The following is a 24,799-nucleotide window of genomic DNA, read 5'->3' on the forward strand; positions in this document are numbered from 1 at the left end:
CCATAAGTCCTTTAAGTTATCTTCATTTAAAAAACATTTCTTTTTGCAGCTTTCGGTTAAGTTCCACTGCCTTGCCTGCCAGGTCACAGATCCCTGATCCACTTTTCTGCTTCATCTAGTCTGTTGTTGATTCCCTTTAGTATATTTTTTAGTTAAGTTAAGGTATTCTTCAGCTTTGTGACTTCCATTTCAAGTTTTAATTTAAATTCTAGTTATTTAACATACAGTGAAATTGGTTTAATAAGTACAATTTATTGTTTCATCATTTACATGTAACACTCAGTGCTCATCACAACACTGCACTCCTTAATACTCATCACCCATCTAGTCCAACCCCTGGTAACCTCCCCCCTATCAACCCTAAGTATGTTCTCTATAAACCTTAAGAGTCTCTTATGGTTTGCCTCACTCTCTTTTTTCTTCCTCTTTCCCCTATGTTCTTCTGTCTTGTTTCTTAAATTCCATGTGAGTGAAATCATATGGTATTTGTCTGTCTCTGACAGACTTGTTTCACTTAGCATAATATACTCTAGCTCCATTTACATCAGTGTAAATGGCAAGATTTTATTCATTTTTATGGCTGAGTAATATTCCATTTTGTGTGTGTGTGTGTGTGTGTGTGTGTATTATACACCATATCTTCTTTATCCATTCAACAGTTGACAGACATTTGGGCTCTGTTCATAATTAAGTTATTATTGATTATGTTGCCATAAACACAGGGTGCACATGTCCCTTCAAATCTGCTTGTATCCTTTGGGTAAATACTTAGTGGTGCAATTCCTACGTTGTATGATAGTTCTATTTTTAACTTTCTGAGGAACCTCCATACTGTTTACCAAAGGAGCTGCACCAATTTGCATTCCTACCAATAGTGTAAGATGGTTTCCCTTTCTCTGAATCCTTGACAGCATCTGTTGTTTCCTGTGTTAACTTTGGCCATTCTGACAAGTGTGAAATGGTATCTCATTATAGTTTTGATTTGTATTTCTCTGATGATGAATGATGTTGAACATCTTTTCACATGTCTGTTAGCCACCTGGATGTCTTTCATGGAAAATGTTAACCCATGTCTTCTGCCCTTTCTTAACTGGATTATCTGTTTCTCTGGTGTTGAGTTTGGTAAGTTCTTCATACAGTTTGAATACTAACCTTTTATCAGATATGTCATTTGCAAATATCTTTTCTCGTTCCGTAGGCTGCCTTTTAACTGTTTCCTTTGCTGTGCAGAAGCTTTTTACCTTGATAAAATGCCAAGAGTTCATGTTTGCTAGTTTTTCCCTTGCCTTCAGCAATGTGTCTCTTAAGAGCTGCAGCTGAGGTCATAGAGGTTGATGCCAGTGTTCTCCTCTAGGAGTTTGATGGTTTCCTGCTTCACGTTTCGGTCTTTTATCCATTTGAGTTTATTTTTGTGTATGGTATAAGAAAGTGGTCCAGTTTCATTTTTCTGCATGTCGCCGTCCATTTTCCTAACACCTTTTGTTGAAGAGACTGTCTTTTTTCCATTGGATATTCTTTCCTGTTTTGTTGAAAATAAGTTGACCATATAGTTTGTGGGTCCATTTCTGGGTTTTCTATTCTATTCCACTGATCTGTGTCTGTTTTTTGTTCCAGTCCATGCTGTCTTGATTACTACAGCTTTGCAATATAGCTTGAAGTCAGAATTGTAATGCCTCCAAGCTCTGCTTTTCTTTTTCAAGACTGATTTGGCTATTTGGGTCTTTTGTAGTCCCATACAATTTTAGGATTGTGTGTTCCATCTCTGCAAAAAGTGTTGGTGGTATTTTTGATGGGGATTGCATTAAATGTGTAGATTGCTTTGGGCTGTATAGACATTTTTAACAATGTTTTTCCAATTCATGAGGATAGAATGTTTTTCCATTTCTTTGTGTCTTCTTCAATTTCTTTCATATATGTTCTACAGTCTTCAGAGCACAGATCTTTTACCTCTGTTTACTGTTAGCTATCTTATGGGTTTTGGTGCAATTGTAAATGGGACTGATTCTGATTTCCCTTTCTACTACTTCATTATTGGTGTATAAAAATGCAACCAATATCTGTATGTTGATTTTGTATCCTTGGGTCTTTGCAGACTTCATGTATTAGTTCTAGCAACATTTTGGTGATCTTTCAGAATTTTTACATAGAGTAGCATGTCACCTGTGAATAGTGAAAGTTTGACTTCTTCCTTGTTGTGGATTGCTTTTATTTCTTTCTGTTGTCTAACTGCTACAGCTAGCACTTCCAATACTATGTTAAGTGACAGTGGTGACAGCAGAAATCCCTGTCTTGTTCCTGACCATAGAGAAAAAGCTCTCAGTTTTTCCCCATTGACGATAACATTAGCTGTGGGTCTTTCGTATACAGCCTTTATGATATCGAGATATGCTCCCTCTATCCCTACTTTGTTAAGGGTTTTTATCAAGAATGGATGCTGTATTTTGTCAAATGTTTTTTTCTGTATCTGTTGAGAGGATCATATGGTTCTTATTCTTTCTTTTATTGTGGTGTACCGTACTGACTGATTTGTGAATACTGAACCATCCCAAGAGACCAGGAATAAATCACACTTGGTTGTGGTAAATAATTGTTTTAATGTACTATTGGATTCGATTTCCAAGTAGCTTGCTGAAAATTTTTGCACTATGTTCATCACGGAAATTGACCTGTAATCTTCCTTTTTAGTGGGGTCTTTGCTTTTAGAATCAAGGTAATGCTGGCCTTGTAGAATGAGTTTGGAAGTTTTCCTTCCATTTTAATTTTTTGGAACAATTTGAGAAGAATAAATATTAACTCTTCTTTAAATGTTTGGTAGAATTCCCCTAGGAAGCCATCTGGCCCTGGACTTCTGTTTGTTGGGAGATTTTTGATCAGAGATTCACTTTCTTTGCTGGGTATGAGTCTGTTCAAACTTTCTATTTCTTACTGTTTCAGTATTGACAGTTTATATGTTTCTAAGAATTTATCCATTTCATCCAGATTGCCTAATCTGTTGACATATAATTTTTCATAATATTATCTTAACATTATTTGTATTTCTGTGGTATTAGTTCTGAGCTCTCTTTCATTTGTGATTTAATTTTGGGGGGTCCTTTCTCTTTTCTTTTTGAATTTTATTAATTTTTTCAAAGAACCAGCTCCTAGTTTTGTTGATCTGTTGTACTGTTTTCTTGTTGTTGTTTCTACATCATTTATTTCTGCTCTAATCTTTATTAGTTCCTTTCTTCTGCTTAAGTTTTATTTGCTTTTAAGTTTTATTTAAGTTTCTGACTTAAGTTTTATTTGCTTTTCTTTTTCCAGCTCTTTTTAAAGGTGTTAAGATTAGGTTGTATATTTGAGACTTTTCTTGCTTCTTGATATAAAAACCTGTGTTACCATGTACTTCTCTCTTATGATTGCTTTTCCTTCATTCCAAAGGTTATGGATTCTCATGTTTTCATTTTCATTTGTTTCCATGTATTTTTTAAAATTTCTTCTTTAATTTCCTGGTTAACACATTGGTTCTTTAGTAGAATATTCTCTAACATCCATATATTTGTAGTTTTTCCAAATGTTTTCTTGTGGGTGACTTCAAGTTTGATAGTATTGTGTTCTGAAAATATGCATGGTATGATCTCAATCTTTTTGTCCTTGTTGAGGTCTGATTTGTAACCCAGTAAATGTGAACTACTCTGGTGAATATGCACTTGAGAAGAATGAGTATTCTGCTGCTAATGTAATATTCTGGATATATCTATTAAGGCCATCTGGGCCAACAAACACATGAAACGATGCTCAGCGTCCTTCATCATCAGGGAAATACAAATCAAAACCACATTGAGATACCACCTCATGCCAGTCAGAGTGGCTAAAATGAACAAATCAGGAGACTCTAGATGCTGGCAACGCTGTGGAGAAATGGGCTCCCTCCTACACTGTTCGTGGGTATGTAAACTAGTGCAGTCCCTCCGGAAAACAGTGTGGAGGTTTCTCAAAAAATTAACAGAATTACCCTATGACCCAGCAATAGCACTGCTAGGAATTTACCCAAGGGATGCAGGAGTGCTGATGCATAGGGACACATATACCCCAATGTTCATAGCAGCACTCTCAACAATAGCCAAACCATGGAAAGAGCCTAAGTGTCCATCAACTGACGAACGGATCAAGAAGATATGGTTTATCTATACAATGGAATACTACATGGCAATGAGAAAGAATGAAATCTGGCCATGCTGAGCGAAATAAGTCAGGCAGAGAAGAACAGATACCATATGTTTGCACGTATAGGTGGATCAGAAGGAACTTAACAGAGGACCATGGGGGAGAAGAAGGGGAAATATAGTTGGGGAGAGGGAGGGAGGCAAACCATGAGAGACTCTTGAATACTGAGAACAGGGTGAGGGCTGATGGGGGTGGGGGAGAGGGTAAGAGGGAATGATGAGCAGGAGGAGGAGGAGGGCACTTGTTGGGATGAGCACTGAGTGTTATATGGAAAGCAACTTGACAATAAACTATTTAAGAAAACAAATAAATAAACTTTTAAAAAAATGGCCATCTGATCCAGTGTGTCATTTAAAGGCATTGTTTCTGCTGATTTTCTGCTTAAATGATCTGTCCATTGCTGTAAGTGAAGTGATAAAGTGCCCTACTGTTATTGTATTATTATCACTGAGTTTCTTTATGTTTGTTATTAAATGACTTTTATATTTGGGTGCTTCAAGTTGGGGGCATAAATATCTATAATTAGATTTAATTATATTTAGAATAGATTTAATTGTAATTAGATTTCATTCTTGTTGGATAGATCCCTTTATTATGATACAGTGCCTTTCTTCATCTCTTATTACAGTCTTTGGTTTATATTCTAGTTTGTCTTATATGTGTATGGCTAATCCAGCTTTCTTTTGATGTCCATTAGCATGATAAATAGTTATCCATTCTCCCACTTTCAATCAGGAGGTATCTTTGGGTCTAAAATAAGTCTTCTGTAGGCAGCATATAGATGGGGTCTTATTTTACCCATTCTGATACCCTATGTCTTTTGATTGGAGCAGTTAGTCCATTTACATTCAGAGTGATTACTTACAGATATGAATTTAGTGTCACTGTATTACATGTAAAGTCAGTGTTTCTGGATATTTTCTCTGTTTCTTTTCTAGTCTGCTGCTTTTGGACTTTCCCACTCAAAGAGACCCCTTTAATATTTCTTAGAGGGCTGGTTTAGTGGTCATGAACTCCTTTAGCTTTTGTTTGTCTGGAAAATATTTATCTCTTTTCTATTCTGAATGACAGCCTTACTGTATAAAGTCTTTTTGGCTGCATATTTTCCCCATTCAGTACAGATGAACATATCATGCCACTCCCTTCTGGCCTACCAAGCTTCTGTGAAGAAATCTGCTGCTAACCTTATTTGTCTTCCCTTGTAGTTTAGGAATTGCTTTCCTTTACTGCTTTCAGAATTCTTTCCTTATCTCTGTATTTTGTAAATTTTACCATGATATTATTTGGTATTAGTCTGCTTTTACTGATTTTTATGGGAATTTGTCATAGACTCTGGGTCTAAAGTTCTTTCTTGTCCAGCAAGAAAGCAGGATGCAGAATTAAAATGCAAGAGATGGCTAAAGTCCGGGAAAAGACTAGAGCCCCAATTAAGGGTCCTTGCTCCATTTTTATTAGGATCAGAAGGCTTAACAAACACGGTGATGGAAACGCATGAAGAGACAATAAATCTGTGAACAATAACTCATGGGAGTGAGGGAAAAGGGGTTTTGTATGGTGTTAGGGGTTTGGGTGGATATAAACCAAAATCCTGGTGCCAGGTAGAAGGATGCTAATAGCAGACAGGAGGTGCAGTGGTCTATTTATCTTAGGCACCCTAGGGGATACGACAGACAAAGCATGCTGCCTCAGGGATAACAAGGCACTTTTCTTTTGCTAAACAGCTCCCCTCTGGCAGCTTCATCTGTGAAGAGGTCTATGCCCCTATTTACCTGTTTACCTAATTTGGTCCATCCTTTCTGTGAAAGCAGCTTTCTGCTACACTACTAAACTGGGGGTGTTTTTGCCCTAAATATCTAATCTTGCTTACCTCATATACCTTACTTTTGTATTGGGGCCTTTGCCCCCCTCTCTATTCTGGGGGCCTTTGCCCTGCTCTCTCTATCCTTATTTGCCTAATCTTGTTTACTCAAACTTAGATGTGAGCATCCTATGGCTCTATAATTCTTTATGCCTTGTTAACCCGTTGGTGCAAGCCCAGGGAATTCCTAAACTTATTCCCCACAGGAGTTCTCTGTGCCTCCCGGATTTGGAAGTCTGTTTCCTTCCCCCAGATTAGGGAAATTTTCAGCTATAATTTCCTCAAATACACTTTCTCCTTTTCCCCTCTCATTCTTCTTGGTCTCCTATGATGTGAATATTATCTAATATTTTTCTTTCCCTCTTCTTTTCAACTTCTTTATTTTCCATAATTTTATCTTCTATATCACTCTTTCATTCCTCTGATATTTGGCTATCACATTTTTTATTTCAGCCAGACTAGTCTGTAACTCTTTTATCTCTGCAGTAAGGGACAGCTATCTTTTATGCTTTTCTCTGGCCTAGCCAGTATCCTTATGATTGTTGTTTCAAATTCTGGTTCAGGCATGTTACTTGTATCTATTTTGATTAGATCCCTGGCCATGACCAATTTTTGTTCTTTCTTTTGAGATGAATTCCTATATCAGGGCATTTTGTCTAGGTCTCTGTCTTCTGTGTTTTAGGAAAGCCTGTTATGCTTCCTGTTCTAAAGAGTAATGGCTATATTAAGAAAAGGTCATATACTGTCCAGAGCCTGGTGCTTCAGAAAGTTTTTCTGGTATATGCTGTGTACACCTTGCTATTGTGTTTTGGCTATTCCTTCCTTCACGTCAGTCCTCTGCAGAGTTTCTCCTGGCTTACAATGGGGAGTGTTGGGACCCTGTCCACTGTATATGTGTGTGTGGTGAGTTCTAACTAGGTGTGTTTTGGTCTGCTTGTTAAAAGAGGCTAGATTCTATTTTGCCTAGAGCTAAAGCTTTGCAGAACTCTATGGTCACTAGACTGGGTGTGTGCACTGGGGGTTAGAGAAGGGCGGTTGCGCTAGTCTTCTGGGGTTGGGGCTTGCTGCTCTGAGTCTCAGGCACACTTCCTCAGGTTTAAAAAAAAAAAAAAAAAAGTACCTGCACAGCTCAGGGGGGCAAGGTTTGGTGTAAGCGACTCAAGCCTCCACTATGGATGCTGTGCTGCTCACTGAAATCCATTTATGCTCATGAGCAGTAGTAAAAATGGTGTCAGCCAGCTCTCTTGTCTCCAGAGAGGGGAGTTTATGCCTGCTGCTGTTTAGGAAGCTTTCAGAGATGAGTGAACAATCTCCCCTTGTGTGTCCCAGGCATTCTTCAGATTCTTGCTTTCACCCTGTGTTGTAGCCATCTACTCACCTATTGGCACAGTGGTCCTGTGTTTTATCTCAAGTACATGAGCTGAGTTTCAAAACTCCAGATTTTAGGGACCTGGGGTGGCATCCAGGGATGCCATTTAGGAATCCATTCTGATCATCTGGGGGAGGGTCTTATCACCCTGTGGCTGGTGACAGTTTGTCCCAGAAGGGCAGTTGTACCAATGTGCAGGAGCTTGGAGTTCATGGTATAGCACAGAAAAAGTCAGCATGCAGGTGAGCTGCCCTCAGCAGGTGCCTCTGTTCTACGCTAATACACAGACCAGCTCAATGGTGCCTACCAGCTATTTTGTCCCCTGAGAGGCAGTGCCACCTTTCCCAAATGCACTCAAAGAAGGGGAACTATCTCTCCCAGGACAACCCAGGGGATCCTCAGACTACACTGCCTGCTCTTGGGCTTCTGCCCTCCTTCTCCACAGGAGCAACTGTACACCTGTCAGGCTCTACCCCAGTGATGGCACAGATTTCTAAAACTTCAGTTTGAACTCTGCTGCTTATAAAAACTTGCAGTAATCAGCCCTTCTCATTTCCCCCGTCAATGGTTTTGGAGAAGTGTTTTTCTTGTGCAATGCCCTGGCAACCCCGCTTGCATTCTTGCTCTCTCCCCCCTTTCTCCCTGATCAGAGCTCCATCACTTCCGCAGTACTGGCAATTCTTTACTCCCCCACATCAAATCTCTGCACCTACTACATTCCACAATACGGTTTCTCCCTCTAGGTGTGCAGCTTGTTTTCTGAGTCCTCACATCGATTTCCTGGGTGTTCAGATTGATTTGATATTTATCTAGCTGTGTTCGAAGGACAAGGCAAGCGTTAGGTCCCCCTTCTATTCTGCCATCTTAATTCCTCGGCTCAACTCTGTGATTTCCATTTGGTAAATGTTATCATACTCTTATGTTTGGAGCATATTCCCATTCCCTCATTTTGCCTAATTCTCTCTGTTTCTATGTATTGGGCAAAATAGTGACCTCTCCCAGTATTGAAGCAGTGGTCATAAGAAGACTAAGAGTGTGTTTCAGTCAGCTCTTTGTATAGTGCCCTGGGGGGGGGGGGGGGGNAATTTGTTTCAGTCCCATAAGGACCAAAAATGCCAGGCCCACTGGCCACCAGAGCCAGGCATTCAAGGGGTGTCCCCTGTGTGAAAAGCATGCATTTCTTGGCTTTAGTAGGGTCACAGGAGGGCACCAGCACAGGAAGAACCAGCCCATCCAATGTGGTAGGGTGGGACTGTGGAGGTGTGGAAGAGTGGGGCAACCAGCACTGGCAAGGTTGAGGTAGTACAAAAATGTACTAGCACCTACTTCAAAGAGAGATCCAAGTGAACCCTGTCCAACAGACACTTTAAAATTAGGCATAAGTCTCTTTCATATATGGCCTAGGAGCTTTTTTTCAACCTGCCCCTTTTGTACTTTCTAGGACAAGTGAGTCACTGTTCATGTGCCCTTTAAGAGTAGAGTCATATTTCCTACAGGTTTGTGTTTTTTTGTTTGTTTGTTTTTATTTTTTGGGTATCCTGACATAAGACCTGTTGGTTTCTAAAGCAAAATGTTTTGGGGACTCATCTCTCCAGTTCAGGTCTTAAGGGTTGGGGTGTCTGATATGTGGCTCAAACCTCTCACTCCTCAGGAACATTCTCTGTTATTTGTGAGATCCCTTTTACCTGTGGATCACAGCACCAGGGGTGGGTCCATGTGTTTGCCTCACCTATGTATCTCAATGTGGCCTTTTTGTCCTTTGTTGCGGAGAAGCTGTTCAGCTAGTTTTAGCATCTTTTTTAGAGAAAATCATTCTATGTGTAGTTGTAGATCTGTTGTGTCCATGAGAAAAGGGGACTCTCAGGTCTTCGTATGCCACCATCTTGAAATCACCAATGTCTACTACTATCTAAGACTTGCAGGCAGGAACCACACAGTACAAAAATATATTCAGGATTTCTACCGTTTTTCTTATGTAAAAGCCTAGCTTCAGAGCAAATTCTGAAAAGGCAAAATTTGCCTTTGACATTCTTCCACTTTCTCATGGTAATATCCACCCTCCTAGAGTGCTTCTTTCCTGGGTCTGTGTGCTGACTTAGTAGGATACCTACAACACTCCAACCATGTACTTCATGCTTTAAAACTGTCTCCTACAGACTCCTTTGAATTCCCTTTGCTCTTAAGTTCAAGTGTACCCACCCAGCTTTCCATCTTAGGACTCTCTTCTTATCACTCAACACACTTTTCCTGGTCTGATTTATAATCTTAATCCTTCTCTCAATCTCTATCTACTCCCACTTCCCCCAGCCTAGATCTTTCCTCCGGGATATAGAACTGTATATCCAACTACCTACTAGATACCTGGATATCCTACAGTCATATCTAACTTTTAATTCATCCCCCTTCCTCCATTCTCCTCAAATCTGTTCCTCACCCTCAGCTTGTATCCCTTTCTCCCTGAATAGATCCATCAGGCACTGAGATACTGAGGCCAGAAACTGGAAGCCATCAAGGCTTCCCAAAGCACTGTCATGATCCACTCATTACTAAATCCCATGGATTCCATCTTCTCAAAATCTCTTAAAACTACACAAGCCTTTATATTCCCTCTGCCTCCAGGTTAGCACATGCTCCCAACATTTTATTCATGGATTAAAGCAAGTTCTCATGCTTTTTCCACACCCCACAACACAATTTATTCTTCGCAGAGATGAAGGATAGTGTGAAGGCAAGAATAACAGATCCCGTTACCTTTTCTACCCTTAAAATTCATCATTAAAGTATCAGGGCCTTCAGAGTAAAGACCTAAATCCTTCAGAAGGCTCAGAAGTGGGCTGCTCTCTCACTTCTCTCCCTATCCAATGCATGTTCTAGCCATGCCATCTACCTACAAATCTCCAAACAACCCACTTTGCCCACAGGGTTTTTTTCACCAAAATGCTTTCTCTACTAGGAATGTCATCTTAGGGGCGCCTGGGTGGTTCAGTCAGTTAAGTGTCTGACCTCAGCTCACGTCATGATCTCACTGTTCCTGGGTTCAGGCCTTGCGTCAGGCTCTGTGTTAACAGCTCAGAGCCTGAAGCCTGCTTCGGATTCTGTGTTTCCCTCCCTCTCTGCCCTTCCCCTACTCATGCTCTGTCTCTCTCTCAAAAATAAACAAACATTAAAAAAAATTTTTTTTAAAAGAACGTATCCTAATCCTTATAGCTAATGTTTATTAAGAATTAAAGATATTTCAAAAGTATGCCTCCTCTATTAAAGAGCATAGTGAGTGAATGTCAATCACAGCATGAAAACTATATTGCATTAGGAACTTCTATAAAGTTATGTTTTCCTCCATTAGGAATCATTATCATTCACTCTAACCACACCTACCACAAACACATTCTAATGATTATCACTGATGATTCTATAGTCATAACTCTGTATTAAATGCATTAGTGTATCTGTATGATGGCTACTATTGCTTAAAAAAAGAAACTTGACATTTTCTTCAAATACTTAAAACAGCAGAATCTTCTAAAGAAAACATTTTCAATGAAAGATTTTTTTAATAGATCAAAGAATTCAACAGCAACTATAAAAAAAATTCTAGAAGTATAAAGTAGTAATGCAAACAACAAAAAAAACTGCTTCTTAAATGTTGAGATATATCTATAGTACCAATAAATCTGTCATTCTGAAATGAAACAGATCAAACTTCTTTAATCCTACTCATGGCATAGGGAAATATTCTAGAAATTGTTATATTTAATATGTATAATACTGGAGACCATTCAAAATATAAACAACTAATACACCACTCCCAAATTATGGTACAGAGTAAAAGGAAGCTCATTTACCACTGAACACTACATAATGCAGCTGGCTAGAACACTACCATACCTCCAATTTGTTTTTCTCAACAGCAGCTTGTAGAGAAGGAGAGGACACCAAAGGCTGAAGAGGAGCATCAGAGGAGGAAATCTGTGGAATGCAGATGAAAAGTCAGAAGAACAAAACGAAAGGAAGTAATAGAACTGACAGGCACAGGAAAAACATAAAGCCTACCTATTCTTGAGATATAAATGCACTTAGAAGTATGTTAACCAAGAGAAATAATGCATCAAGAGAGTATTTTTGTGGGGCGCCTGGGTGGCTTAGTCGGTTAAGCGTCCGACTTTCGCTTAGGTCATGATCTCGCGGTTCGTGGGTTCGAGCCCCGCGTCGGGCTCTATGCTGACTGCCAGCTCAGAGCCTGGAACCTGTCTCAGAGTCTGTGACTCCCTCTCTCTTTGACCCTCCCCTTCTCACGCTGTCTCTCTCTCTCTCTCTCCTAGAAATAATAAAAAAAAAATTAATTAAAAAAAGAGTATTTTTGCTTTTTTTAAATTCCTTTTTTTAACGTTTTATTTCTGAGAGAGAGAGAGAGAGAGAGACAGCACGAGTAGGGGAGGGTCAGAGAGAGAGGGAGGGAAACACAGAATCCGAAACAGGCTCCAGGCTCTGAGCTNTCCAAAAATGTAAATATTTATTACAGAATATTGTATAATTTAAAGTAGAGTTCACTAGGGGCACCTGGGTGGCTCAGTCGGTTAAGTGCTGACTTTTGCTCAGGTCATGATCTTGTGGTCCATGAGTTCGAGCCCTGCATCAGGCTCTGTGCTGCCAGCTCAGAGCCTGGAGCCTGCTTCAGATTCTGTCTCCCTCTCTCTCTGCCCTTCCCCTGCTCATGCTCTGTCTCTGTCTCTCAAAATTTTTTTAAATAAAATAAAATAGAGTTCACTAGGAAAATAAAATATATTCAGGTATGATCAATACCAAAAGTATGTGAAAAATAATTAAGTTTCTCAGATGGTAAACTTTTACTCAGCATTACTTCTGAAATACTAATGCTCTGAAGCATGAAGACACATTGTTTCAAATAGCAGGAGAGCACAAATGAACTTCTGCTTTTACTTGTAATAACTATTTTTTTTTAATTTTTTTTTTTTAATGTTTTATTTATTTCTAGGAGGGAGAGAGACAGCGTGAGCAGGGGAGGGTCAGAGAGAGAGGGAGTCACAGACCGAAACAGGCTCCAGGCTCTGAGCTGGCAGTCAGCACAGAGCCCGACGCGGGGCTCGAACCCACGAACCGCGAGATCATGACCTAAGCGGAAGTCGGACGCTTAACCGACTAAGCCACCCAGGCGCCCCTGTAATAACTATTTTAAGAATGGAAAATAAAACAGTGCTGAAATAGTGAAAGTTAATTATTAAGTTTTAATCAGCTGTTTAAGAAAAAAGAAAAAAGTATGGAATAAAAAAAGAGTAGGTTAATGCAATATAACAGCTAAGCAGCAGCAGGACTTAGCATAAAGCAATTTATATGCCTCCTTCTTTAAGATCAGTATGTACAAACACCAATACCAGTGTTGTATTTGCTGAATTACTCCAAAGCATTATGAGACAGTTATATGTGCGGCAGAGGCAATTTATATATGAAAATGGATTTCATCTAAAAGCCTTTTCACACATCTTCCTACCCAATTTCTACATGCATAGTTGATCACTTTAATGGAAGCATTATCCTCCTGCTCTCTTTACTGCCAAAATATAACTGAAATATGTTTACAAAATGCATAGTAGATCTTTGAAGCCATAAAACTGACATCTATATATATTGCCCTATCATATCAACAGTGCCTCTAAGAAACTGTTTAAAATAAAAGGTGCTATTACAGAAAGGTTATTATGTAATGTCAAAATAACGTTGGGAGATAAGTCCTCATTCAATCTGCTTATTATTAAGTTAGTTACGGTTGTAATTCTTGAATCACAACCCAAGACCATAAACTTTAGAGTTTTTTTTCCTTGAACACTGCTTGTTGGCTCTGTCATAATTGTGCAAACTAGCCATTTAGTAACTACTAATGGGAATTACACACAGAAGAAAAGATTTTAAAAGAAAAATGTCACCTTAAACCCTGGCTTCAAAGTTGCTTTATCCCACTGGACATTTACTTGCTTGAGATCTTTAATTGCCTCTTTATGTAGAAAATAACAGATTAAAAAGCACACAAATTCACTTAAGATGACAGCCTGTATCATAAAGACCTCTTTGCCCAAACTCGTGTAATAGCTAAATACAAAAACATAAAAGAGAAATAGGTATATATTTAGCAAGTCAAGAAGGGTTACTAATTCAAGATAATTCACTGTAAAAGTGTTTGTTCTCCTTTTGACTGATTTGGCCACTTTTAAAGCTCAGAAGCAGGAATATAAAACTATTTAATAAATAACAGTAATTAGGGGTGCCTGAGAGGCTCAGTCAGTTAAGTGTCCGACTTCTGCTCAGGTCATGATCTCACGGTTCCTGAATTCGAGCCCTGCATCAGGCTCTGTGCTGACAGCTTGGAGCCTGGAGCCTGCTTCAGATTCTGTCTGCCCCTACCCTGCTTGCACTCTGTCTCTCTCTCAAAAATAAAATAAAACATTAAAATAAATAACAGTAATTTAACAAAGCATTTTAATGCTCTCTCCTAAAAAAGCTTTGATACTCTGTTTCAGCTAGAAATAAACAGGGAGTTTTTCAGTAGGAAAGACACTTGAAAAATCAATGGAAAAATTAACAGGTGAACAAATAAATTGTGGTATATCCACAAAATGAACTATTATCTGCCAATAAAAGAAGAATGGCCAAAGAGCACTCATAAACACAGGGATGAACTTCAGAAATATACTGAAATAAAGATATCAGACACCAAACAGTACATATGTATGATATCATTCATATGAAACTCCAGCAAAGACAAATATAATGTAAAGTTAAAAAAAAAAAAAAAAAAAAAAAAGACCAGTGGTTACCTGGGTCGGGGTGGCTCAGGAACCTTTCAGAAAAAAGAAAAGATTCTATATGCCCTCTGTGGTGGTTACACAAAGGTATATATTTTTTAAAATCAATGAACTCTATCTTAAATTGTCTGCCTTTTACTGCACATAAATTTTATCTTCAATAAAGTTCAGTTTTAAAAAGTTAATGAGCAGGGTTAAGATACATATATCAGCAAGGAATGAGGAAACAGAGGTCAAATACTGACAATCAGAAGCAAGAGACACCAAAGAACACAGAGACAGATGAGGGCGAACAAAAAATGGGGGTCGGGGGGCAAGAGAGAAGAAAAAAATACAGAGGCAAGGAAAACTAGGTGCTTTTGAGTGTTCTAATCTCTCAAAACTACTCCTTGCCATCTCCACTAAGCACCCTAATAGGAAAGTACCATCATCTGTCACCTATATTGGTCCTAACTGGCCTCCTTGTCCCAAGTCTTACTCTTCTCCAAACTATGGCATTCTCAAATGCAAATCGGATCACTCAGTATCCTTAATTAGAAGTTTTAAATAGTCCATACACATTATATTATATAAACATTTCTGAATGTTAAAGGAAAACAAAAAAGGAAGGGAGCATTTCAGAGGAAGAACCAAAAAGAGGCTCAATCTCAGCAGTTATTATTGTCCTTTTTTGCTAACATACTATGCTGAAATCTCATAGTAAGTTATTGACATTTACTGTCAAATTCAGAATTTATTTTGTAACTACACATTAGCACCATTTCACTGGATTCTAATATTTTTATATAGAGAACGGACAAAGACTTGGACCTTAGAAAATTGCGCTAGAAATTGGTGGCATCAGTAAATTCAGTTGTTATGACTGAACGACCTCTATTCCTTACCCTTCTCCTGCTCAAACCCTCCATCCATGAGAGAATACACAATGGGAACCTAGTAAAAATATCCTTCGGGAATAAATAAGTTACAGTCTTTCTTTCAATTATTCTTAAGCCCAGAGGTTCTTCTCTAGGCCACCACCAAAGTAAATTGTACATGAAAAAGTCCTAAAGCAATACAATTGCATAAACTCACCTCCTACAAAAGAAAAACTGATCAGGCCTAACAGGTTTCCAACTCCCACCTACCAGAATAAGGTGAGCAAATACATTTGGAAAAGGTATGAAGTATTATAAAAATACCAATATGATTATTTGAAGGCCATAAAGCAAAATGTTTACCTTTTCAAGAAAAAAAATCACATTATTTTCTTGATCAATTTTTTTCCACTACCACCTTTTTCAACACAATAAAATAAAATCTGGTGTTCCAAAACACTGAAAAATGTAAGACCACTGGGAGTTGCCTTATGGATTAATTACTAGCAATACACTGCTTGAAACTCATTTTAGGCACTCTTGGATGTTTTCCAAGTGGAGATTTTATCGTAGCAATTTCGAATGGCTGTCTTATGAGCTCTCAATATATTGTAAAGCTCAGGTGTTTCCGTAGTCCAGAAATCATCTTAAAAGTATGATTTCCAATGTCCATGTAATTGACACAAAACCTGAAAATACATTTACTGAACCAATAAATAAATCATACAAAACATACCATCAATTAAACTCATCAATAGGCCACTTAAAAGACTTTGATAAAACTTAACGAAATAACGGTAGCTACCAAATATGTAGAAGGCTACATTTTATTTTTTATTTTTATTAAATAGTTTATTGTCAGGTTGGTTTCCATATAACACTCAGTGCTCATCCCAACAAGTGCCCTCCTCCATGCCCATCACCCCGCTCCCCCTCTCCCTCTCCCCCACCAGCCCTCAGTTTGTCTCAGCATTCAAGAGTCTCTCATAGTTTGAAGAAGGCTAAATTTTAATATACTAACTTAAAAATCTTTGCATAAGTAACTAAGAAATGTAGGATGCTGGAAAACTTTCAAAATATAAGTCCTTTTATTGCCACATCAAGTCACTGGTAGATGTTAATCAAAGGAGAGACTAAAACATGGAGGGATTAATCATAGAACTCTAAGTCAAGGGGCGCCTGGGTGGCTCAGTCAGTTAAGCGTCCAACTTTGGCTCAGGTCATGATCTCACGGTTCTTGGGTTCGAGCCCCACGTCGGGCTCTGTGCTGACAGCTAGCTCAAAGCCTGGAGCCTGTTTCGGATTCTGTATCTCTCTTGCTCTCTGACCCTCCCCTGCTCGCTCTCTCTCTCTCTCTCTCAGAAATAAATAAAACATTAAAAAAAATTTTTAAAAAAAGACCTCTAAGTCAAAATTGTACTGGTGATCTAAAGTCTTATAGTTAAATTTGAGTATTCAAATTTCTTAATTATCTACCTGCTTCAAGTCATTTGTTGCTTCCAATCTCCCACCACCTTCCTCCAATATAATCATTACAATACATTGTAATTATTAAGCACCCTAAATATGTGTGCCAGGCACCCTTTTAAAAATGCAGCATGCCTTCTCTTACTTAACTCTTACAATACTATGAAATATAGACACCATGATCATTTCTGTTCCACAGAAAAGGAAACTAAATTATAATGAAAAGGAATAACAAAGAAAGCCAACTTGAAACTGCTATTTTTATACTAATTCTAACTTACTACCTAATTATTCACCTAAGTTTCTCATCCCTAATAGAGAGCATCTAAACTGCATTGCAACTTAGTCTTGGAATTACTTATGTATCTTAAATAACTAATTATATAATCATCAGTTAATTATACTGATGATACTAAAAATTACTAGTGTTAACTCACTTTTAAAGTAATATAATATAGAAACATTGTTTCTATAATAATTTCTAAGTTGAAATAATGAATTTTATTTTTGTTGTATTAAAGTATTAGTTTTTATACACATACACATATATAACAAAACAAGTGAAATTTTATTGTTTTTAAACTCATAATATTCAATTATATGGCAACTGATTAGAAAAGTAATTTCGTGTGAAATTAAGACTGGAGAATTAAAATCTTCGTGTGCTACTAATTCAAATTCAAATAGAGCTCAAGAGGTTGTTTCTGAGAGATGAGAAGTGGTAAAAGAGGAGAGTACTATGTAAGATAAACTGAAACAAGAACAAGCAAGTGCTCACCAACTCCCAAAGATTATTAACTGTTTCCCGAGACAAAATTAAGGAAGTCAGGCAGTCAGTATTAAATAGCTACAGTTGCCTACACATTTTACTCCTCTACTAGACTTTTTGTTTCTGATCATTATGATGGCAAATAAATAATCTGAATATTAAAATATATGTGGGGAATGAGGGAGGGTGAACAGAGGGAAAGGAGAAGGCGGGGGGAAGACAGAAAAGCTGATGAAAAAGAGCAAGTAATATGGCAGAGTTCAGCTCCATCTACTCAAGACCCGCTAGATCTTCTAGCAACTCAATCACTGTGCTTCCAGCTTTAATTCACTACTGGTTAGGGAGGGGAAGGAGAGAGGAAGAGAGAACAGATTTCTGTACTAAAAATTTTCAAATTCCCCTATCACTCATTGAAGTAACAACCATAGAGGTCAGATTCATTGTGTACCACTGTGGTAAGAACTCTAGGATGGCCAAAACCCCTACCCCTTGGTATACATACCTTATATAATGCCCTTCCTTGAGTATGGGCAGGAGTGGGAATATGGTGGACTCTCTCTTGACTAGCATATTATATAATAAAGGTTAGAAATTTGCAGATGTAATTAAGATCCCAATAGTTAGTGATGGATTAATCAAAGGGGAGACTATTCTGGGTATGTCTAGCCTGATCAGGAGAGTCCCGAAAAGGGGGTGGTGGGGCCTTTCCTAAAATAGATTTGCAGTGTGAGAGAAATTCTTCAATGGTCTTGAAGAAATAAGCTGCCACACATAAGATGGGGTTAACTATTAAGAATCAGGATGGCCCCTAGGAACTGAGAGTGGTCGCCATATGACAGCAAGAACATAGGACCTTAGTCATACAATCACAAGGAAATGAATTCTGATAACAATCACAAGCTTGGAAGACAATGAGCCTCAAACAAGACAGTCCCCCTGGCCAGCCCTTTAATTTCAGCGTGGTGACATCCAGAGCTGAGAACTGAGCTAACCTATGCCCAGACTCTAAGCCAACTCTAAGCCAACAGAAAACTGTATGAAAACAAATCTGTACAGGGGTACCTGGGTGGCTCAGTCAGTTAAGCGTCCGACTTCGACTCAGGTCAAGATCACACAGTTCGTGGGTTCGAGCCCCATGTCAGGCTCTATGGTAGCTTGGAGCCTGCTTCCAATTCTGTGTCTCCTTCTCTCTCTGTGTCTCCTTCTCTCTCTGACCCTCCCCTGCTCATGCTGTCTCTCTCTCAGAAATAAATAAAACATTAAAAAAATTTTTTTTAAGAAAACAAATCTGTACTGTTTAAAGTCACTAAGTTTCCAGACAACTGCTAAATAAGAAGAGAAAATTAATACAATAACCACGACTTACTAAAAAAAATTAGAAGTCTGGCACTCAAGTCTTCCATACAATCTCTATCTGCCTTTCAAGAGTTATTTCCTCATACATTTATTCTCTCCTCATCATTTACCTATCCTGCATAGTCTGTTTCACACTGACTAGACAAGACAGTTTCAGAGACTACTCAACAAACACAAACACCAAATAATATATCTGAACTCCTTTCTTCCTTATCTTACTTTGGCACAGAGGAGATACAATGTCCCTTCAACCTGAAATGTCTTTTCTGCATTATTAACACTCAGCCTATTTTCTCTTTGCTGAAATCCTACTTTTCTATTAAGGTTAATTTCAAACATGCCTCCTTTAAAAATTCTCCCAGTGAAAATTAACTAATGCTACCTAAATTTTGTGTTCCCACAGCACTTTTATTCTATTATAACAGATACTACTTCGTGCTTTAGAATATAATTCATGTACATGTATATTACATGTGGATAATGTTTGAGCATAAGCTAGTATTATACAAAGATTTTATCATTTCAATCTCAATGCCTTTACAGATGGTATACATTCAATGCTTGTTTGTTGCATGACTAAATGAACAAATAAAAGAAGAAACAGTCCAAGGACACTTCAATAGCCAATCTCTGAATTCCACATCTAGTTTCAAAATGAGAGGCTAGCACAGATCGCAGGGGTGAGGAAGGGAAGTACTGAGGGTTGATATGAACACCCTATGCATACCCACACTGGTACCCAGCACCATGCAGTTACTTTAAAAGATACAAAACAGGGGTGCCTGGATGCCTCAGTCAATTAAACATCTGACTTCAGTTCAGGTCATGATCTCAGTTCGTGAGTTCGAGCCCCACATTGGGCTCTGTGCTGACAGCTTGGAGCCTAGAGCCTCAGATTCTATGTCTCCCTCTCTGCCCCTCCCTTGCTTGCAGTCTGTCTCTCTCTTTCAAAAATAAACATTAAAAATTTTTTTTAATAAAAAAGATTTAAGATAAAATATTTTTTTTTGTTTGAGAGTACAAAACAGTACAAACTATAGTACCAAATTTACAAATACTAAATACAAAGGAATATACTTTGTTTTTGTCTTATTTTCTTTTAAGCTTCCTTCCTTTTTTTTTTTTTTTTTAATGTTTTATTTATTTCTAGGAGAGAGAGAGACAGCATGAGCAGGGGAGGGTCAGAGAGAGAGGGAGTCACAGACTGAAACAGGCTCCAGGCTCTGAGCTGGCAGTCAGCACAGAGCCCGACGCGGGGCTCGAACCCACGAACCGTGAGATCATGACCTGAGCGAAAGTCGGACGCTTAACCGACTAAGCCACCCGGGCGCCCCTAAGCTTCCTTCCTTAACTCATACTTACGTTACCACATAGCACTCAAAACCACATATCCTATACCATAAGTTCCCTCCACAAAGCAGCACATACATCCCTTCCTGCTTTCTCAGAAGCACCATGCTTATATGACCAGGTGCCATATTTATTAACTGTCTCCTGAAGCCAGTTTTTACAACTATGAATAAATCCCTGGGGATGAAGGAAGTTCCATGTTAGCTTCTCATACTCTACATGATGGATTCCTATGGGGCTTAGTTCACAGACTCATTAAATAGCCTGGCAGGGAGAGGAGCAGTATCACAGAAAAATGACAAAACCCTTTGCCACTGTTCTCTTGTAGTTTATTGTACTATATTTTGCCACAATATTCTGAAATATTTGTTTCAGAAGGGCAAGAAATGTATCAGTTTTCTTTTTCTTTTTTTTTTTTTTAAGAGTCAAGAAGGAAGGCACTTGTTGGGATGAGCACTCGGTGTTATATGGAAACCAACTTGACAATAAACTATTTAAGGAAAAAAAAAGAGTTAAGAAATAGGGTACCTGGGTGGCTCAGTTGGTTAAATGTCCAACTCTTGGTTTTGGCTCAGGTCATGATCTCACAGTTTGTGAATTCAAGCCCTATATCTATGTGCTAGCAGTAAGGAGCCTCCTTGAGATTTCTCTCTCCTTCTCTCTCTCACCCTCCCCAGCTTGTTCCCTCTCTCTCTCAAAAAATAAACATACTTATACTTTGTCTCATGTTGTTTTAACCTAATCTCATCCCCACTATGAAATTAAATCTCTCTAAATACAACTGTACATGCCCTTTTTGGTTTAATATACTAGGAGACTGTGACCATAATAAGTGATCAGAAACGATTTGAATGAACGTTTAATCCATTACTGAAGACAATGGATGTAAATATATAATGTAATTCTTAGTGATATATAAGATTAGTTGCTTACACATTAATTACTGTGAAACAGAAATGTTTTAAACTTGCTAGAATATTAACTTTAAGAAAATTATCATTTTGTGTATAGATGAGTAGGTGGAATACATTTATCCTTGGGCTGAATGTGAATTTTGTAAACTTTTCTAAATTTTCATTGTATGAATAATATAAACTCAAGAACACACAATCCTTCACCTTAAAATTTTCATTCTCAAGCCTACAAAAAAAATAAAAATAGAAAATGAATTATCTCTATAAACTTTACCAATATTCATCAAATGTTAACATTATATCATGCTTGTTCTCTCTCTCCACAGACAGGCACACATATACTCAGCTGCCACGTTTCACTGAACCATTTAAAAATGAGTTAAGAAAGAGAGGAGTTAAGATGGCGGAGAAACCCTGAACTTTCCTCGTCCCAAGAGATTACTTGGAACATTCAGGAAATCAGTCTGTGGAGTGGCAGAAGGGTCTCCACAGGTGGAAGGAGACAGCTTGGCAGATGAAAGGTGTGTAGATGTGAACTGGGGGAGAGAAAGACAGCAGTGCCACAGAGGGGAAAGAACCCTTCCCACAGAGAGACAAAAGGGAGAGAAACAGATAGGAGATAGTGAAGCACTGAGTTAGCAGAAGAGGAAAACCTCCCTGGACCATGGAGTGGGTGGAGAGCGAGAAGTAATAAGGATCCAAGTTCTTTTTTGCAAAGAGCCTTTGGAGTTGAAACTCTGAGGTTCTGCAAGTGCACGAGTTTCTCTGCAGTAAAGCTGTGGTGTGCACTCCTGGGGAGGACAGAGCTGGCCCCAGAGTGAATAGCACGGTGTAACGATCTCTGGCATGCATTGAAGAGAACAGTCCCCTTCCTGGACTACTTTTGGAGGAGAGTTTATTGCCTCCCTAAGGACAAAAGACCCTGCAGGTGCCAGCCAAAGGCCTTTCATCAACAGGGCAGAGAGGCTCTATTCCAGAAGAGGAGAGCAGATCTGCACAATGCTGGTGGTCCTTTTTTTTTTAAAATTTTTTTTTTTTTTTTTTTTTTTTTTTTTTTTNGGTCCTTTAAGACTTTGGGATTTAAATCCCAGCTGCATGCCGAAGAAAAGACACAGCAGAGTTTTCACACAGGACAAGCTGACTTCCCAAACTATTCTGTGAGGGCTACCTGAACAGTGGGGGATGAAATCCCTGCTCCAGGATGAGAGATTGGGGTGGAGCCATTTCCCCTCAATGTCAACACAGTGGGACTTCAGAAAGCAACAAAGTGGCCTACAGTGGAGGCAGGACCCACTTACACCAAACCCTGCCCCTCTGTGCCTGGCAACTGCTTATTTACTGGGGTAAGACAACTCTGAGCCAACATAGCCCGCTTCTCCTCCAATCCAGCTCAGCCAGCACCCCCCAAGCACCCATAGACACTCTTTTTGGTTTTTCTCCTCCTTTTTTCCTCCTCCTTTTTTTTGTTTGGAATCAGGCTCATAGTTCTTTGTTTGTTTTGTTTCCTTTTCTCGCTTTATTCATTCATTCATTTATTCATTCATTCATTTGGATCAGGCTTCTGTATTCTTTCCTTTTTCCTTCTTTTTTCTCTTCCTCTGCTTTTTCTTTTCTATTTTTTCTTTCTTTTTCTTTGGAATCAGCCTTAGTTTTTTTGACTCTCTGTATGTTTGTTGTTTCCTTTTCTCTTTTTTTGGGTACAGGCTTTCCCCACTCCTTCTTTTTCCAGGGTTACTTCAACAAACAAATCAAAGCACACCTAGTTAAAGTCCAAACACTTCCCCACTGCAAGCAAGGAAGAGCTCTGCAAAGGATTGACCGACCAGTGGGAAAGAGCAGCCAAAACGCAACAGCAGAGTGCACACAGCATACACCTGAAGTGCCAGGCCCTAGACAGCGTATGACTCCTTTTTAACATGGTAATATTCTCAGGTGCAGTAAACTTTAACAAGCTTTTAAAAAGGAATCACAGATATCCTGACACTCAATCCCTAAATATTTTATCCCAGTACATATCTCTTAATGAAGGAAGAAATTCTCTTAACTGAGCATATAAGTACCATTATCACACTTAAGGTCGGGGGATGGGGGGGGAATTCAATAGCAACAGCTACCATCCAAAGATAAAAATGTTTTCCTATACACTACTACATAAAAATAATTTCCAAGTTATTGTCAAGATAAAATAATACTATCAATATAAAAGAACAAAAAAGTTTAGTTTTTTTAAAGGGTATTTAATGTAAAGCCATAAGTTTTTAAAAATAACCAAATGATCTCTTAAAATTTCATATGAAAATATATCATTTACGTTTTAAAGTTAGCCCATTTTCCTTCCCCATAATGCTAACAATTAGACTTAGTTTTATGGATATTATAAACATCATTCTCAATACTGTCAATTCTTTCAAAAGATTTCCTCTCTAGTGTCCAATGAAGCCCAAACTCTATACACAAGGGTGTCTTGTTTCAAAATACACATTAATGATACTTTAAACATTTTTAACAAGACTTTTTCATTATCAGAGACAATGTATTAAAATATCCTTATTTTGTTAGTATTTGATTAATTTTTTAGTATACTGCTTCTCCATATGGACTGGAGACAAAAACCCAGTTTGTATACAAGATGAGATGAAATTATTGTCTCCAAATTGCTTGACAGAGGACTTAACCACAAGATTGTTTATAGCTTGCTTATTAATCTAGGTATCAAAGGCCAAAAAACATAACTATAACAGTGAAGACAGTAGGCCTTAAACTATAATTAATGGAATGAGAAAAATTAATAAAAAAAACTAAAAGGAAACAATGATACAATATTTTGATTACTACAGTAAGGTCTCAAATATTAGGAATCAAAATGTTTGATAGTAACCAATTAAAATGCCATGTCTTAATATACATATGTCTGGGCGCATCTACTAGAGCCAAGGGGAGGATAAATTGCCTTGTTTCTTTTTCATTCATTTCCAGAATTGAGTGAAACAATTTTCTCTTCCCTCTTTTTCAGTTAGTGATTTTATCTTTTTGTAAACTTCATAAATTAACTTAATAAATGACATTTAATAGTTATTAGACTCTTACTTAGAATGTGTTCTTTTCTGAGTCAAGAGTTCTGCTTTTTGAGAGCTCATCAACATTATGTGACAAAAAATTCCAATATTCAAATTTTTAAAAGTATTTAACTAAGTAGAATTTTACAATGAAAAAATTAAGCTGTATTGTATGTTAAAAGTCTGAGAGCTATACAACAAACATCAATTGGTAACAGAAATGAAGATTTTACTTACATTTGAAATAGCTATTGCATTTTTATCGTAGTATTTCTTCTTTTCATATTTATCTCTGATGAAAAATTCCACTGCTCTGAAAACAGATAACTTAAGGAAAAGCATGAGTTCAGTCGCACATACAATCCCCTTTATTCATTCCTTTCCACAAAGCCTACACTCTAAATTCAATTTTCCTTCTCCCTAGTCTGTGTCTTCCTCTCACACTATTTCTGCAACTAAATTCTGTAACCTACTTTTCTTTCTGCCAAAGAAAGTCTATCCCATTCAGGAAGTTTTCTCCGTTCAACAAAACCATCCAAGCCAATTCCAGGAAGAAAAACAACCACATATCTTAATACCTCCACACTCTCAAACCTCCTCCTTCAACCAAACTCAATTAAAGTTCATTTTAAGCTCACAGTATAATAGCCATGTGGTACCTACAACATACCAGACACTGTGTGCTATATATTGTTCATAGTTTGTTTCCTTTAATCTTTCCACAAATCAGTAATGTGTACATTATTTCTGCATCACAGAAGAATAATAGCGACTTGGAAAAACCA

General features: G+C 38.1%; 1 protein-coding gene across 2 annotated transcripts in view; it reads right to left on the minus strand.

The window, feature by feature from the left end:
• SMAP1 (small ArfGAP 1) overlaps nucleotides 1-24,799 on the minus strand; it is a 180,582-nt gene that overhangs the window by 82,586 nt on the left and 73,197 nt on the right. The window contains exons 4-5 of one of the 2 annotated variants that reach the window (XM_077767237.1): nucleotides 24,252-24,327; nucleotides 11,316-11,396 (exon numbers count right to left, since the gene is read on the minus strand). In XM_077767237.1, the coding sequence (XP_077623363.1) occupies nucleotides 11,316-11,396; nucleotides 24,252-24,327 (157 nt within the window). The remainder of the gene's footprint in view (nucleotides 1-11,315; nucleotides 11,397-24,251; nucleotides 24,328-24,799) is intronic. The other variant, XM_077767238.1, reaches the window with a different exon arrangement.

Source organism: Crocuta crocuta, unplaced genomic scaffold (genome assembly GCF_008692635.1).
Source record: "Crocuta crocuta isolate KB4526 unplaced genomic scaffold, BGI_CrCroc_1.0 scaffold518, whole genome shotgun sequence".
NCBI lineage: Eukaryota > Metazoa > Chordata > Mammalia > Carnivora > Hyaenidae > Crocuta > Crocuta crocuta.